This window comes from Microcebus murinus, chromosome 2, assembly GCF_040939455.1.
Source record: "Microcebus murinus isolate Inina chromosome 2, M.murinus_Inina_mat1.0, whole genome shotgun sequence".
In the NCBI taxonomy this organism is placed as follows: domain Eukaryota; kingdom Metazoa; phylum Chordata; class Mammalia; order Primates; family Cheirogaleidae; genus Microcebus; species Microcebus murinus.
The window spans coordinates 25,781,016-25,800,170 of NC_134105.1; the positions used below are offsets into that span (position 1 = coordinate 25,781,016).

Sequence of the window (19,155 nt, forward strand, 5' to 3'; positions counted from 1 at the left end):
CTCTTGCCTCAGCCTCCCGAGTAGCTGGGACTACAGGCACAAGCCACCATGCCCGGCTGATTTTTATATATATATATTAGTTGGCCAATTAATTTCTTTCTATTTTTATGGTAGAGACGGGGTCTCGCTCAGGCTGGTTTTGAACTCCTGACCTTGAGCAATCCGCCCGCCTCGGCCTCCCAGAGTGCTAGGATTACAGGCGTGAGCCACCGCGCCCGGCCCCATTTCTCTTTTTCATGCTCCTTTTTTTTTTATCTTCTCCATATCTTTTTTTTTTTTTTTGAGACAGAGTCTCACTCTGTTGCCCAGACTAGAGTGCCAGGCATCAGCCTAGCTCACAGCAACCTCAGACTCCTGGGCTCAAGTGGTACTCCTGCCTCAGCCTCCCAAGTAGCTGGGACTACAGGCATGTGCCACCATGCCTGGCTAATTTATGTGTGTATATATATATATTTTTTTAATTGTCCAGTTAATTTCTTTCTTTTTTTTTTTTTTTAGTAGAGATGGGGTCTCACTTTTGCTCAGGCTCAAGCAATCCTCCCACCTCGGCCTTCTAGAGTGCTAGGATTATAGGTGTGGCCCATATCTTCTTAAAAATAGATTTTTAGAGAGATTTAGATTTTGAAGAGAGATTGTCATTTATTATTGATTTGTGTTTTTCCAAAATTGTGTCCTTACCTTGTTTTTTAATTTTCTACCATACTATTCCTGCTGTATAAAAAATGTAATGATTTGGGGCTATAGGTGATTTTTACGTAACTGTCCTGTTGTCAAGCCTAGAAAAGAAAACATGGAAGTTAAACCTTTTATTAGTCATCCTAAAACTTTTAAAGATATTTTGAAAACGTTTAAAAAGTTTTTTTCTGGCCAGGCGCGGTGGCTCACGCCTGTAATCCTAGCACTCTGGGAGGCCGAGACGGGCGGATTGCTCAAGGTCAGGAGTTCAAAACCAGCCTGAGCGAGACCCCGTCTCTACCATAAAAATAGAAAGAAATTAATTGGCCAACTAATATATATAATATAAAAAATCAGCCGGGCATGGTGGTGCATGCCTGTAGTCCCAGCTACTTGGGAGGCTGAGGCAGGAGGATTGCTTGAGCCCAGGAGTTTGAGGTTGCTGTGAGCTAGGCTGACGCCATGGCACTCACTCTAGCCTAGGCAAGAAAGCGAGACTCTGTCTCAAAAAAAAAAAAAAAAAAAAGTTTTTTTCTTTTTCTCCTTTGGGGATTTCAGATGAAATTATGACCAAATATATGGACAGTATCTTAGAAAATACTTGTGACATCAAACTACTTAGTCAACTGGTACAACTAAACAAGTATGACTCAGAAAATAAGTTTTACCTCTTCATTTTGGGTGTCCCATTGCTGAGATACCCGTTTCGTTGTCTTTACATCTGATGGTAGTCAGATTATCAACCATATGCTTAACCGTCTTGAAATGTAAAGCTCATTTTTCAGTGCAGTTTTTATGTGGTTGACTGTAGTCTAATAACAAAGATGAGCTATAATTTGGCTCAAGATTGTCATCAAAAACAAAATTTTCGGCCTGGTGCGGTGGCTCACGCCTGTAATCCTAGCACTCTGGGAGGCTGAGGCGGGCAGATTGCTCGAGGTCAGGAGTTCAAAACCAGCCTGAGCAAGAGCGAGACCCCGTCTCTACTATAAATAGAAAGAAATTAATTGGCCAACTAATATATATAGAAAAAAAAATTAGCCGGGCATGGTGGTGCATGCCTGTAGTCCCAGCTACTTGGGAGGCTGAGGCAGGAGGATTGCTTGAGCCCAGGAGTTTGAGGTTGCTGTGAGCTAGGCTGAAGCCATGGCACTCACTCTATCCTGTGCAACAAAGCGAGACTCTGTCTCAAAAAAACAAAAAAATCAAAATTTTCATTCTTCCTGAGGCTTATATATAATTGTTACAATTAATGTGAAGTTGAAAGGATAATTGGGGAAAATGTGCTATTAAGTTTTAAATCCAGATTTTGGCAGATATATATATTTTGGCTTAAACAATTTTAGATGTAATGTTCTCTAATAGTCTGTTGATTGGGTCAGGATGGAATATTGGCCGTCCAATTCTGTTGTAAGTTTTTTGTGTTGCGTGTGTGTAAGTTCTCAGGAATCATCTTATGATAGGATATTTTAAATTCTACTTGTTATTTGGGTACATAGGAAACTGTTAAATTTATTTACATTAGAAGACTTCAAATACAAATACCAGGTAATTGTTTCCTGGTGAATCATTCCTCACTAAAAGTATTTGTGCTTCCCTTTCACATGAAATATTTTAACTGACTTTTAAATGTATCCTGTACAATCTACTGATTTAGTACTTTGTGAACTTTGATTTAACCAAAAAAGCTGGCATAATTAGTTTCTATATAGTAATAATCAACAGTTTAGCATTGATGCCTATGGCTCTTTAGTTAGGGGAACTTCTGATAAAACCCTATTTTTTTTAATGGTCTAATTACTGCTAAACTAAGAGTATAGATTATGTTTTAGTTCAAAATAAAGTAATAGGGACAACAGAAATGTTCATTGAGATACCACTTCTCCCAAGTACTTATTTTTTAGTACTATGCAATTTTAGTCTATATTTGTAGGTAAAGAAAAGAAGAAATTATACTTATTTAATAGTGGAAGGAAGACTTTTACCTTAAATTAATGATAGGCAAATTGACACATTTGGTAGTTTTCTACAGTCTTGCAAAAGTGATAGACTGTATTTCTTTCTTAGTTATACATTTAAATTAGTGTCTGAATATAGTTGTTTTAGAGCTCTGCATTTATTTAATAATAAAATTCATGCTCCATTTTGTTTTTGCCTTCTCCATATCTTTTTTTTTTTTTTTTTTGAGACAGAGTCTCACTCTGTTGCCCGAGCTAAAGTGCCGTGGCATCAGCAAGTTATTTGGGACCACGTTCCAAAGGAACAAAAGTTGCATGTATAGGAGGCTAGAACTAAATCAAAATTAGGATTTGAATGAGGTGGTTAAAAGTTGTGGATTAAAATTACCTACTAAAATATATAATACCATCAGGTTTTCAGCTTGTTTGTTTGTTAGTTAGTTAGTTATGACAGAGTCTTACTCTATTGCCCAGGCTCGAGTGCTATGGCGTCAGCCTGGCTCACAGCAACCTCAAACTCTTGGGCTCAAGCAATCCTTCTGCCTCAGCCTCCTGAGCAACTGGGACTACAATCATGCACTACCATGCCCGGCTGATTTTTTCTATATATTTTAGTTGGCCAATTAATTTTCTTTCTATTTCTTAATAGTGATGGGGTCTAACTCTTGCTTAGGCTGATTTCGAACTCCTAACCTTGAGCCATCCACCCGCCTCGCCCTCCCAGAGTGCTAGGATTAAGGGCATGAGCCACCACCAGGCTTCAGTTTAGTATTTAAAACAATTTTCTTTAATCACTTTGGGAAATGTTTTGATTGTTATGTAAGGTTTTTCAGAAAGTGAAAATAATATCAAGTTTTTCGTCTTGAAGGAAAAAATGTTACATTATTGCTCTGTCTGGTGGGCATGAATTTTGAAAGTGGTAACGGTTTTTTGCTGGCTTGTCATTTAAATTTTTAGCTTGTGCTGTTCTGGAGTGGCCATTATAACTTCTTCTTTTCTTTAGTATTTACTGCAGTGGGACTTATAAAAACATGCAAGATTATTTGATTTTTGTTTTAGAATTTAATTTTTCTGTCAGTGATAGAATGCTCCGAGGGAAAACTAAAAAGGACACATGAAACAACTTTTTTTCTTCTATACAAAAACTTAAAAAAGAACAGATATAATGTTCAAATGTAATTCAGTTAACATAATGAAGACATTTAAAAAATTATCTATGATTCTATTACCCTGATACAACCACTGTTTATATATATATATATATTTTTTTACACTTCTGGCGTATTTGGCTATGTTTATATTTTTAACAACATTCCAAACTAATAAATTTATTAGTTGAAAAAAAATTAAGAAATTATATTATTTAGGAAAGCAGTTAGAATGAATGAAAAGATATTTAGATGCAACTTCCTTTTGTTCTTTTGGAGAATTTTATGTAATAAGTCGGTAATTTAGAATTAATTTATATTAGTTTATATTTTCCAATGGAACATTGCATTTATTTGGTTCCATAAGCCTGGACTGATAGTATGCAAAGAGGCCTAGGGCCCTGCAAAGGGGACATTTCCTGGAAGAATTTTCTGTTGTATATGGAAAAACCCTAGCTCAGAGTAGAATTCTTGCCAAATTGTCATAAGCTGTTGGATTCTAGTTGAATACTGTTTTGCTTTATAACACAACCATCTAGTTTCACACTGATTTTTATATTCTTAAGATACTTGAGGGTGTACCTGAAAGATAAATTAAAATGTTTTGTTAATGTAACAAAACATATTCTCTTACAGTACTTAAAACTAGAATCTTAAAAAGTAATTTATACGTTTTTTTCCCCAATGAATAGAGAAAAAAAGGCAAAAGTGATATTTCTGTTTTCAGGAAGGTAAAATTAAAAAGATAATTTATTTAAGATCAGTATCCTTTCTAGACCTATTTAGTCTCAGAATGTTGGGATGATCAGCATTTACCACACATTCCTACTTTCAGTTGTCTAGGATACTCAATAGACCCTCATTCTTGGCTCATTAACAAAACAGATGTGAGAAAGAATATTGTGTGGTTTTTCAACCATAATGGTTATGCTGTTAGGATACATGAACAGCCTTTCTGTATTTGGAATTTCTGTGGTTTTCTGCCATTATCTATGTTAATATTAATGACTTTCTTTGGCTAGCCACTGCTTAAAAAATACTATTGAGATTCAGCAAAACCTTGTCACATAACTGATGCTTTTTGTTATATCTTAAATGCAGGCTTTTTGTGGTTTGTTTACAATAAAAAAATTATATGTATTAGTAAATTCTTTGTTTTATATCAGCCAGTTATTTTGTGCATCATTTCCAATTTATCAAATTCTTGGGAGATCTGAAGGTATCTATAGAATATAGACATGACATGTTTTTAGGTTTTTCATTTGTGGAAGAAATTTTGCAAGAAAATGTTCTCAATTATAGGCCTACATAATTCTATTTTTGAGTCATTACTAATATTTGATATTTTAACTGATTTCTGAATCTTCTAACAACATAAGAGATACATAATATTTCTCTGAACTTTAAAAATGGTTAAAGAATAGATTGCAAAATGGGCTATTAGGTAATGTGTGCCTCTTGCTTTTAAGGGGAGAAATGCCTTTTTAAAAATTGTTCTCCATACTGCCATCTAAGAAGCTTAAACCTCAACTGGTTAAATGTTCTGTAAGTGATTATTTAGTTATAGTGAATATACTAAATGTAATGAGTACAATAATAATATTTGGATAGGTATTTTATTATGTCATATTTTGAAATCACACCTATATTTGGCCAGGCGCGGTGGCTCATGCCTGTAATGCTAGCACTCTGAGAGGCCAAGGCGGGCAGATTGCTCAAGGTCAGGAGTTCAAAACCAGCCTGAGCAAGAGCAAGACCCCATCTCTACTATAAATAGAAAGAAATTAATTGGCCAACTAATATATATAGAAAAAAATTTAGCCAGGCATGGTGGCACATGCCTGTAGTCCCAGCTACTCGGGAGGCTGAGGCAGGAGGATTGCTTGAGCCCAGGAGTTTGAGGTTGCTGTGAGCTAGGCTGACGCCAGGGCACTCACTCTAGCCTGTGCAACAAAGCAAGACTCTGTCTTAAAAAACAAAACCAGGCCGGGCGCGGTGGCTCACGCCTGTAATCCTAGCACTTTGGGAGGCCGAGGCGGGCGGATTGCTCAAGGTCAGGAGTTCGAAACCAGCCTGAGTGAGACCCCGTCTCTACCAAAAATAGAAATAAATTAATTGACCAACTAAAAATATATATACAAAAAATTAGCCGGGCATGGTGGCGCATGCCTGTAGTCCCAGCTACTCGGGAGGCTGAGGCAGTAGGATCGCTGAGCCCCAGAGATTGAGGTTGCTGTGAGCCAGGCTGACGCCATGGCACTCACTCTAGCCTGGGCAACAAAGTGAGACTCTGTCTCAAAAAAAAAAAAACAAAACAAAAAAAAAACAAAACCAAGCCGGGCGCGGTGGCTCACGCCTGTAATCCTAGCACTCTGGGAGGCTGAGGCGGGCGGATTGCTCGAGGTCAGGAGTTCGAAACCAGCCTGAGCAAGAGCGAGACCCCGTCTCTACTATAAATAGAAAGAAATTAATTGGCCAACTAATATATATATAAAATTAGCTGGGCATGGTGGCGCATGCCTGTAGTCCCAGCTACTCGGGAGGCTGAGGCAGCAGGATTGCTTGAGCCCAGGAGTTTGAGGTTGCTGTGAGCTAGGCTGACGCCACGGCACTCACTCTAGCCTGGGCAACAAGCGAGACTCTGTCTCAAAAAAAAAAAAAAAAAAAAAAAACCAAAAAAACCTATATTTATTTTTCCAAAACAAAAATAGAATTTTTTTTCTGATTATAAAATAATAAATACATGTTTATTATTTTAAAAGGCAAACAATACAGGAATGTCTCAAATAGAAAGTGAAATTAATATCATCCTATCTTCCTGATAAAACAATTGTTAATATTTTCTATCTTCCCAGACATCCATCTGTCTATTTATTTATCATACTGCTTGTATCCTTTTTCTATTGAGTAATGTATCATGAATATTTTTCCCACATCATTACTTACATCTATATTGCAACATACTAATTTTTACTAATTACATAGAATTTATTTTTACCTATATATTATTTAATTGGTCTCATGGATGGTAGTTTAGATTTTTTTCCAGTTTTTTATTATTATGAATAAAACTTTGATACCAGATATGTCTTTGTATACTGGTCCAGTGATTGCTCTTGGATAAATTCCTAGAAGTAGAATTATTGAAGCAAGTATTCTGTTAATATTAAAAGTTCCCAGTGAAAATACGTATTTGGTAATAGGATGTAGTATATGCTATAGGTCAGTGGTCCCCATCCTTTTTGGCACCAGGAACCAGTTTCGTAGAAGACCTTTTTTTCCATGGATGGGGGGAGAGGATGGAGGGAATGGAGGGAGGCAGAGCTCTAGTGTGCATCACTGCCTGGTTCCTAACAGGCCACATATGGGTACCTGGCCTTGGTGGCCACAGCTAGTTGATTTTGATTTATTCACTGCTTATTTTTCATCAGTCATGTTTGCTGTAGACTGTTATTTGGCTTTGGACTTACCAACGAGTACATATTAAATTACTGTATCAGTGAACAACATGAACACATGTATGCTTTGAAATATATGGTATTGTGTTTGAAGTTTGGTTTGGTTAGTTGATATTAGCTAGTACTTACAATAGCTACTGAAAGAAAAGTTTGAGGTAGAGAGAAGTTCCAGATAGTGCTTTGTATTTCTATATAATTACATTTTCAACTCTAGTAGGCAGTATATGTATTTGTTAAAAAACTAAAATTTGCTTCATTGGAAGCATAATTTCTTATATTGACAGAATTGTTTCTTTCACTAATTTACATTAAAATATCTCTTGGATACTTAAACTTGATGATTTTATAGTTAGTAGCTGTAGATTTCTGTTCATTGCTTATTCATGAAATAAAATTTTGGTTTTTGCCAGACTGTATAAAAAGCACCAGGCAAAATAATGATAATGGAGAAAAAAATTGGCAGTATGACATAAGGTAAAAAGCATGAGTTTTAGAGACAAATTGTGGCTCTGAAATTAGCTGTGAATTATTGATGATGTGTCGATGTATGTTCAGTGTAGGTTCATCCCCAGTCTGGTGAGGGATGTTAATAGTGGAGAAGCTATGCATATGTGGGTGGAGGGGGGATGGGGCATATGGAAAATCTCTATCTTCTGCTCAGTTTTGCTGTGAACCTAAAACTGCTCTAAAAAATAAAGTCTATTAGGAAAAATTAACTGTGACTTTAGGCAGTGCATTTAATTTTCCTTACCTTAATTTTCTTATCTGTACAATGGGATAATGAAAAGAGGTTAAATATTCAAAGGAAATGGCCCTCCTGCTCTGCTGTGGTTTTTTTTTTTTTTTTTTTTGAGACAGAGTCTCGCTTTGTTGTCCAGGCTAGAGTGAGTGCCGTGGCGTCAGCTTAGCTCACAGCAACCTCAAACTCCTGGGCTTGAGTGATCCTTCTGCCTCAGCCTCCCGAGTAGCTGGGACTATAGGCATGCGCCACCATGCCCGGCTAATTTTTTCTATATATATTAGTTGGCCAATTAATTTCTTTCTATTTTTATAGTAGAGACGGGGTCTCGCTCTTGCTCAGGCTGGTTTCGAACGTCTGACCTCGAGCGATCCGCCCGCCTCGGCCTCCCAGAGTGCTAGGATTACAGGCGTGAGCCATCTCGCCCAGCCTCTTTTAGAATTTATATAACATTGGTGTTTTTTCCTTAAATGTTTGGTATAATTTTCTAGTGAAACCATCTGGATCTGTAATCCTTATGTGTGTGGAAATATTTTTAATTGTGAATTTTATTCAGATAGTTACAGGATTTTTCAGATTTTTAAAGATATAACTTTTAGTTTATTCAGATAATAGTTATTAGTCTATTAACTTACTGTTTGAATAAGTTATTTGAATGTTATAACTTATTGTTTCAGTAATTTTTTGGAGCAACATTTTGAGCTTTAGAAATGTAATGTTGAACATCACTTAGATTTTTTTAAAAATCATGGTAAAATACTCATCTCACTAAATTTATCATCTTAACTGTTTTTTTTTGTTTTTTTTTTGAGACACAATCTCACTCTGTTGTCCCTGTTAGAGTGCCGTGGCGTCAGCCTAGCTCACAGCAACCTCAAACTCCTGGGCTCAGGCGATCCTCCTGCCTCAGCCTCCCGAGTAGCTGGGACTACAGGCATGTGCCACCATGCCTGGCTAATTTTTTCTATATATTTTTAGTTGGCCAATTTCGTTCTATTTTTAGTAGAGACGGGGTCTTGCTCTTGCTCAGGTGGGTTTCTAACTCCTGACCTTGAGCAATCCTCCTGCCTAGGCCTCCCAGAGTACTAGGATTACAGGCCATCTTAACTGGTTGTTTTTTTTTTTTGAGACAGAGTCTCGCTTTGTTGCCTAGACTAGAGTGAGTGCTGTGGCATCAGCCTAGCTCACAGCAACCTCAAACTCCTGGGCTCAAGCAATCCTCCTGCCTCAGCCTCCCGAGTAGCTGGGATTACAGGCATGCGCCACCATGCCCGGCTAATTTTTTCTATATATATTAGTTGGCCAATTAATTTCTTTCTATTCATAGTAGAGACGGATTCTCGCTCTTGTTCAGGCTAGTTTCAAACTCCTGACCTTGAGCAATGCGCCAGGCCCATCTTAACTGTTTTTAAGTATACAGTTCAATAGTGTTTAGTACATTTACATTGTTGCAACCTAGCTATAGAATTCTTTCCATCTTACAAAACTAAAACAATACCCGTTAATCAAATCCCCATTAACTCATGCCCTAGCCCCTGGCAACTTCTATTTTGTTTTTCTTATGAAATCAAGTACTCTTAAGTACCGCATGTAAGTGGAATAATAGTGTTTACCTTTTTGTGACTGGTTTCTTTAAATATGATGTCCTCAAGGTTCGTCCATGTTGTAGCATGTATTAGAATTTCCTTTTCAAGGCTGGAGAATATTCCAGTGTGTGTGTGTGTGCATGTGCGCATACAGACACACCACATTTTGTTTATCCATTCATCCATCAGTGGACACTTAGGTTGCTTACACCTTTTTGTTGTGTCTAGTGCTGCCATGAATGTGGGTGGACAAATATCTCTTCAGTTCTTTCTGCTTTCAATTCTTTTGAATCTATACATAGATGTAGAATTGCTAGATTATATGGCAATTCTATTTTTAATTTTTTCAGGAACTACCGTACTGTTTTCCAGAGTGGTTGTACCATTTTATATTTTCACCAGCAGAGGACTTTTCAGATTTTATATACAATACTTTTTTTTTTTTTTGGAGATGGAATCTTGCTATGTTACCCAGATAGATTTAAACTCCTGGGCTGAAGCAATCCCGCCTCAGCCTCCCAGGTAGCTGGGATTACAGGCACGTACCACTGCACTTGGTTTTATAGTGCTTTTGTGTGTCAGTAAGTTGTATTTCTCTAGGAATTTTTCTGTTTCATCAAACTGTCAAATTTATTGGCAAAGAGTTTGTAATGTCTTCAGTTATCTGTAGTGATATCAGTTTTTTTTTTTTTTTTAGGAAAAAGCTGGGTGTTGGGAGTGATATCAGTTTTTTTACTTCTGATATTGGTTGTGTAAGCCCTTTTCCTCCTTTAAAAAAAATCAGTGTTGCCTGGAGTTTATTGATTTTATTTATCTTTTTAAATAATCAATTTGTGTTTTGTTGATCCTATTTATTATATATTGCTTTTTATTTGTTAATATTTGCCCTTTTTGGTGTGCAGACACTTCTGTTAATGATGAAAATCTCTGCTAGATGAATGTATGCAACTGTAAAACAAGTTTCCTAATTTCTTAGATTCTACAAGCGGGTTGCTTCTCTCTGGATGAGAATGATACCATACACCATGATGAAGTTCGCCTGCTTTGAACGTACTGTTGAAGCATTGTACAAGGTTGTGGGTCCTAAGGCCGGCAGTGAATGTACAAAGGCAGAGCAAATTGTTGTAACATTTGTGGCAGGTTACATAGCTGGAGTCTTTTGTGCAATTGTGTCTCACCCTGCTGATTCTGTGGTGTCTGTGTTGAATAAAGAGAAAGGTAGCAGTGCTTCTCAGGACCTCAAGAGACTTGGATATAAAGGTGTATGGAAAGGACTCTTTGCCTGTATCATCATGATTTGTACTCTGACTGCACTGCAGTGGTTCATCTATGACTCTGTGAAGGTCTACTTCAGGCTTCCTCGCCCTCCTCCACCTGAGATGCCAGAGTCTCTGAAGAAGAAGCTTGGGTTAACTCAGTAGATAGATCAGAGCAAATGTAGACTGAATCTGCTTGTTGATCAGTGTTGAAGAAAGTACAAAAGAAATGTTAATATATTTGACAGTGTAGGAAATTGTCTATTCCTGATATAATTACTATAGACTCTTGCTTAAGGCAAGAGTTCCAAATGTTGAAATAAACCCAGCTGTTCATGAAAAAAAAAATATTTGCCCTTTATTTTCTCCTTCTGCTTTCCTTAAATTTACGTTGCTATTGGTCTCATACTCTTTGGGTCTGACTTGTGCTTGCACATGGTCACCTGGGTTTGTGTGATTGTTCTCCTGTCTTGCTATCCTTTCCAGAACAGTTTTTCAGAGGCATACAGTTTTTTGTTTTTAATGACAGGAAACTGGGTTGAAGGAAGTTGAAGTAGTTAGGAATGATGTCATCTTTCAGTACTAGGCTTTAGCCATTATCAGCAGTATATATAATTCTAACGTACGCTGGTTGACAAGATTTTCAAATGTAGTGTGTAACAGTGTGACTTTTTTTTTTCCTTTCCCTGGCAGGACCTGTTGGGGCCCAGCCCCTACTCATGGTGCCCAGAAGACCTGGCTATGGCACCATGGGCAAACCCATTAAGCTGCTGGCTAACTGTTTTCAAGTTGAAATCCCAAAGATTGATGTCTACCTCTATGAGGTAGATATTAAACCAGACAAGTGTCCTAGGAGAGTGAACAGGTAAGAATCGTGAAACTGCAGAGATCTTCTGCTATTTATCTTTGCTTTAGTAATTTTATGTTTGTCTTGAATGTCTGATTAACAATGATACAGTTTGACAAAAACACATGATAAAATGTGTTTTAAAATTGATTATATTTCAGAGATGTGATAGTGGGAAAGGTCTTCAAACCACCTTGAAATTATTCCATTATAACATGAACTCACATGTATTCCCTGTGTTAGTAGAAAAAGTCCAAGTCATTTTTACATGCTCTTGAAATCAGGCCGTACATTCCGAGCACATCTTTTTCCTTACTGTTAGGTAATACTTAGTTTGTGCTTTCTTTTTTCTCCCTACCCCACCTTACCACTTTTGTAATGTACCCTTTAAGATGATGGTGGTGATGGTAGCAGTGGTGGATAGAAATGGTGGTTTCATGCTCTTTCTTCTGTCCTCAATTTTTGACTGTTCCTTACTCTTATAATAGGAATAAGTACATATGGTATATAAAGATTTATCAGTCTGCTTTCAATAAGCTGCTTCTCCTTTCCCCCAAATACCGTATATATTCCTGGTTGTGGTTTAGATAATAGAGGGAATATAAAAGGAATTTATGATGTGATATGTATCATGTCTATTCTGATTTAAAAAAAAAAAGACAAACATTTAGAAAACACTATAATATTTAATTTAGCATTTTGGTTTGTACTATCCCAGCCTTTTCTTATTCAATAAGTGTCGATAAGAGTCTTCATTTAAGACATAGATGGTTCTTGTCAAGAAATTTGTAATTTGGTAGAAGAGATAATTTAGGAAATAACGAAAGTCTGATCTTTTTCTTGGGCTTGTCATCCTAATTGTTAGTATTTCTGTTATACATGAAAGCGAATGAGCACTGAGAGACTTTGTGTAATGTGTTAAAAATAACAATACCTATATATGAATATTATATTAAATAATTAACATGTAATGCAGAGTTCTTTGTGAGGTCAGGAAGAGCTGTGGAGTATTATAGTTGGAAGGAACTTCTTAAGAAGTCAGCTAATCCAATACCTATTTATTTATTTGTTTGTTTAGAGACAGAATCTCGCTCTGTTGCCTGGACTACAGTGTTGTGGCACCAGCGTAGCTCACAGCAACCTCAAATTCCTGGGCTCAAGCAATCCTTCTGCCTCAGCCTCCCAAGTAGCTGGGACTACAGGCATGTACCACCATGCCTGGCTAATTTTTTCTAGATATTTTAGTTGGCCAATTAATTTCTTTCTATTTTTAGTAGAGACAGGGTCTCGCACTTGCTCAGGCTGAACTCATGAGCTCAAACGATCCGCCCGCCTCGGCCTCCCAGTGTGCTAGGATTATAGGTGTGAGCCACTGCGCCGGCCATTACTTTTTTTTTAAATAGCTGAAGTCCAGAAAGGTTAAAGGACTTACTCAAGAACACATGTTTCTAGTAGCAAAGGTGAAACCAGAACTGAACTCCAGAACCTTGACTTGGTAGTCATTAGGAAATATTTTGTAAAAGAAGAAAAGGAATTCAGTTAATTTAAAACAATTGGTAGAATTTTGGTTAGCTGTAGTAATAAAGAACACCTTTTTTTTTTTTTTTTTTTTTTAAAGAACGGGCAGTAACAAAAGTAGAATGGTTGAGAAGAACCAGACATAGTGAGCCTAAGCCAGTCTTAAGTTCTAGTCAGTTACTACCTTAAACTACCATCCATGAGTAGATGACTCCTAATGTTGCTATAGCTCTTTTCTAAACTTCAGACTGACACATGAATGCCCGTAAACTGCTCCAATCACAAGTCAAAACAACTCTTTCTCTCAATCCCCATCCCCATACTTTGCTCATGCTGCTGTATTCTTTTTCTTTACCTAAACTCCCAAGCTAGACCTTTTCCTCCTTTTGATTGTCAAGTACTGTCACTTTCCATCCACACCGATACCACCTTGATTTCACACCCTTATTTCTTCCATCTTTTTCCTGGGTAGAGGTGTGGTACATTTATAACCATAAGTAATCAGACTTCTGAATCTAGTAGTAAACATGACTGAGGGAGAGGTTATTCAGAGAAGTATCGCATATCAGTTCTGAAATTATTCCTATAAGTAATGAGAATATATAATGAAAGAGTTTGTTTTCCAGTTTCATTCAGATCACACCTTTACTTCTTATCCAGACTATTGTAGCAATCTTCTAATTGGTCTCCCCTAACATCCGTTTCTCTCCATTCTAGTTAATTGTCCACACTAATGGCGTAGTTTTCTTTCTAAACAAGAAATCTGATTATGTCACTCTCCTGCTTTAAAAATTTAATAAGCTCCCCACTGCCTACAGAATAACACCCCAAATTTAGTATAGCATACTCTTCTTAGTTTCGCTATAGCAAATATCCTTTTCCATATTCTGTGACTCTTACTTGGATTACCCTTTGTGCCCTTGTCTACCTGACCAACTCCTATTATATTTCAAGACAGACTTTTTGAACTGCACAGTCAGGTGGTAGTGTATTCTTCTATGACCTTGTAGTTCTCTGTGTACCCTTCTGTTAATGGTGGTTTTGTTTTTGTTTTCTTTTTAGAGACAGGATCTCACTCTGTGTCCCAGGCTGAACCAGAGTGCAATAGCATGATCATAGCTCACTGTAACCCCCAACTTCTGGGCTCAGGTGATCCTCCCACCTCAGCCTCCTGGGGTAGGTGCACTACAAGCATGTGCCATGTGTGACTAATTTTATTCTTTTTGTAGAGATGAAATCTTGCTATGTTGCCCAGGCTGGTCTTGAGCTCCTGGCCTCAAGTAATCCTCCTGATTGGGCCTACTAAAGTGCTAGGATTACAGGTGTGAGCACTGGGTCTGGCCCCATTATGGTATTTTTAGTACATTGAGATTATTTGTTATTCTTCCCTTTCCCCAGTATAACTGTTTTATAAAAAATAATGTTCTTTATCATCATTGTAGCACTGATCTTAGCCCAATGATTGACACATAATATTCAGTAGAGTGAATGAAATGCTTATGAAAGTAAAATGGGCTGAGTAAGATGATGAGGGAAAACAAAGAGAACTGGATATTATAGAGAACTGTGTTTACCTGGATATGGATTTTCAATGCCCTACTCTTATCTCCTATGATCTGTCTTGATCTCCCTCTGCTCTCCTTTGTGTTAGCCATCATCCATTTATAGCAACTAAACTGACTCATGCGGCACTCTAATGCATATTCCCTTCTTCTTGTTTTTCAAAACTGAGTTCTTAATGTGTAAATTTGAATGATGGATAATCCTGACCCTTCTGGTACATGTTTACATTTTAAAAAGGCATTTATTAGCCAAGTGCAGTGGCATGCACCTATATTCACAGCTACTGGAGGTGCTGAAGGAAGAGGATTGCCTGAGTCCAGGAGTTCTGGGCTGTAGTTTGTGATGATCACACCTGTGAACGGCCACTGCACTCCTGCCTGGGCAGCATAACAAGACTCCATCTCTAAAAAAAATAAATAGACATTTATTAATCTTAGTAAATCACTTAACTGATAGAATGTCTAAGGCAGATATTTTGAAGCTGGATTCCCTATTCAGCTTGCCCTCTTTTGCTTACCCTGCCCAAAAGAATCACTTTTACACTTAGCAGTATATAGTGGAGAATTATTATAGTATCGAATAGGAGAATTATATGATGACAATGTTAGGAAAACAAAGTCATTTGAAGACAAAAATGGGTTGGAATTGAGGGAATGGTGGAGAATTGACACTTGGGGTTTGAGGGATGTCAATTGAGAGGGGTTTTTTAGTATTCCAGATGAGTTATGAGGAAGTGATGCAGTAGCAGTAATATTAGGTAAAAAGAACAGAATTGTTTATTAGATTTGTTCTTTCTCGTACTTTTTGTTTTGTTTTTTGGTATGGGATGGTGGGAATAAAGGAGAATTTGTATATTATATATGTGTTTATGAAGCTGTATAACATAAAGTTTCATATGTGGATGCTCAATATATTGATTACTTTGGGGAGAAAAATGTATGTAATAAATTAGTGGTACCTTTTGGCTTTAACTTATCCTTTTGACATCCCTAATTACATTTCATCTTTAGGTTGTTTTGTCTTGTTACATTATTCGCCAGTATAAATAATTTGATCTGTAATTTAGATGTTTCCAAATGGAAAATTTTTATCATATATCTTTTATTTGAGTTTTGATAGGAACTATAGGACCTCTTTGGTATTCTAAAAATGACATAAATCAACTGTATACTTTGTTAATAATATTGCCCTGATTTAACGTCATGACAACATCTGCAAAACTTATTTTGTTTATTTTCTTCAACAGACTTCTTTTGTCTTCAATTTTTACAATATTATTACATGACTAGTCAGTTAAAATTGTTAGTGGCTTTCTGGAATTGGTGATTCAGTTCTTACACTTCAACAACTGGAATTCTAGAATTTAGAAGGAAATAGAAAGAACTTAACAATTCCTTTTCAATATTAGCAAAACAGTTAAGGGCCAAAATGCAGCAGTTCAGTTATGTCTAATTTAACTTTTCTAAAATAGTTAAAACTATGACGATTTTTTTTCTTATTGTAAAGATTTTTGTTGTTACCTTCTATAAAGTCATAGTGATTCTCTTCTAAGTGACTTGTTTTTTAATACTTAAATCAATGCATATGAGGTTTCTCTTGTCCATACGCCACATGAACAAATATTTGGCACTAAGGAATTAATCATAATAGTAGAATGATGTATTGTAGCCAAACAAGTTTCCACTTTAGTCAGAGGAGTTTTCTTAGACAAAATATCCAGGAAATGCTTATGAATCATTTTGTGAGTCAATTTCTCTACAGATTTATTCTTTTTTTTTTTTTTTTTTTTTTTTTTTTTTTTTTTGAGACAGAGTCTCGCTTTGTTGCCCAGGCTAGAGTGAGTGCCGTGGCGTCAGCCTAGCTCACAGCAACCTCAAACTCCTGGGCTCGAGTGATCCTTCTGCCTCAGCCTCCCGGGTAGCTGGGACTACAGGCATGCGCCACCATGCCCGGCTAATTTTTTATATATATATCAGTTGGCCAATTAATTTCTTTCTATTTATAGTAGAGACGGGGTCTCGCTCTTGCTCAGGCTGGTTTCGAACTCCTGACCTTGAGCAATCCGCCCGCCTCGGCCTCCCAAGAGCTAGGATTACAGGCGTGAGCCACAGCGCCCGGCCTACAGATTTATTCTTTAGATTTTCTTTCTGTTGTTGGTTTTTTTTTGTCCTTTTCCTCTCCCCGTTTTTTTGTGGGAAGGTGGGTTCTTTACTTTTTTTTTTTTTACTATTAAATGATTTTGATTGAAAATAATCTTTAGTGAAAGAGCATGTTAAGCATACTTCCAATGGTACTAGCTTCTTTTAAATAAGTGCATGGCCTCAATAAGTAAAAACCAAATATTTTTAGAAATATTATGACCTAGAGTATAAATTCTATAACTTGAGGTTTTATGCTAGTTTGTCCAACTACTAAATATACATGAGGATAAACCTTGAATAGACTGTTATGTATTTATTCAAAACTATTAAATAGTGGAATAGATATATGTGAAAAGTTGTATATGCAACATGATTATAACTGCAAGATCTATTTTAAACATTTCAAATTTGAAGGAATTGAAATAGTTGGTAGTAGATTGTGGTTGAATTTTTTGGTTTAGTTTTCTTTTACAAATTAAGCGTTATCTTATTGTACCATTATTAATGTTACTATTCTATTACAGTTAATAACATGCTACCAAATATTTGTGCATATAGCATATGAATGTAATATAATACTGATAATTGAATTTTAGAAGGAAAAAGTAGATCTACCTTGATATCATTTTAAATCAGCAGTCTCCAACCTTTTTGGCACCAGGGACTGGTTTCATGGAAGACAATTTTTCTACAGATGGGGGTACACATGGATGGTTTGGGGATGATTCAAGTGCATTACATTTATTGTACATTTAATTTCTATTATTATTACAATGTAATATATGATGAAATAATTATACAACTCATCATAATCTAGAATCAGTGGGAGCCTTGAGCTTATTTTCCTGCAACTAGATGGTCCCATCTGGGGGTTATGGGAGACGGTGATTGATCTGACAGGAGGTGGAGCTCAGGCCCTGATGCTAGTGATGAGGAGCAGCTGTAAATGAAGATGAAGCTTTGCTCACTCTCACCTGCTTACGTCCTGCTATGCAGCCCAGTTCCTAATAGGCCATAGACCAGTAAAGGTTTGTGGCCTGGGGGCTTGGGGACTGCAGTTTTAAATGGAAATCTCAGAACAGCAGTGTTTTAAGGACCCCTTCTTTTGCTTTTACTAGGAATATCATTGGTATAGTATTATAGTTGGACTGTATGCTAAGAGAGGGACATACGTTTGTTAAAATGCCTTTATTGATGTGTAATTTACATACTGTATAATTAATCCATTTAAAATGTACAAATTAATGGTGTTTAGTATATTCACAGAGATGATGTACAACCATCACCACAATCTATTAATAATTTTAGAACATTTCATCTTCCCATAAAGAAACCCCATACTCATTAGAAGTTACTGCCATTGCCTCACTCACCATAGCCCCTGCCAGCCACTAACCTACTTACTTCTTGCATAGATTTGCCTATTCTGGACATTTCATGAAAATGGACTCGTACACTGTGGCTTTTTGTGACTGACTTGTTTCTCTTTGCATAATGTTTTCAAGGTTCGTTCATGTCGTAGCATGTATCACTGTATAATCATGTGCTGCATAATGATGTTCCAGTCAATGACAGACCACATATAAAATGGTGGTCCCATAAGATTTTAATACTGTATTGTTTTTTGTTGTTATTTTGGAGACAGAGTCTCACTCTGTTGCCCCGGCTAGAGTGCTGTGGCATCAGCCTAGCTCACAGCAACCTCAAACTCCTGGGCCCAAGCGATCCTTCTGCCTTAGCCTCCCAAGTAGCTGGGATTACAGGCATGCAGCAGCTAATTTTTCTATTTTTTGTAGAGATAGGGTCTCACTCTTGCTTAGGCTGGTCTCAAACTCCTGAGCTCAAAGGATCTGCCCACCTTGGCCTTCCAGAATGCTAGGATTACAGGCATGAGCCACTTAATACTGTATCGTTACTATACCTTTTCTATGTTTAGATACACAAATACTTGCGACTGTGTTACAGTTGCCTACAGTATTCAGTACATAACATAGGTTCATAGTCTTTAACAAATAGGCTATACCATGAAGCTTAAGCATGTAGTAGGCTATACCATGTAAGTTTGTCTGAGTATGCTCTGTGATGTTCGCACAACAACGAAATCACTTAACACATTTCCCAGAATGTATCCCCATCGTTAAGCAGTGCATAACTTTACATCATTCCTTTTTATTGCTGGGAAATATTCTAGTGTATGAATATAATACATTTTTTATCCACTGATCAGTTGATAGACATTTGGGTTGTTTCTACTTTTTACCTACTA

The 19,155-nt window shown here is 36.9% G+C and overlaps 1 protein-coding gene across 1 annotated transcript in view; it reads left to right on the forward strand.

The window, feature by feature from the left end:
• Positions 1-19,155, forward strand: part of AGO3 (argonaute RISC catalytic component 3) — a 124,312-nt gene that overhangs the window by 8,569 nt on the left and 96,588 nt on the right. Inside the window, exon 2 of the mRNA XM_020290527.2 lies at positions 11,514-11,685. Within this exon, the coding sequence (XP_020146116.1) occupies positions 11,514-11,685 (172 nt within the window). The remainder of the gene's footprint in view (positions 1-11,513; positions 11,686-19,155) is intronic.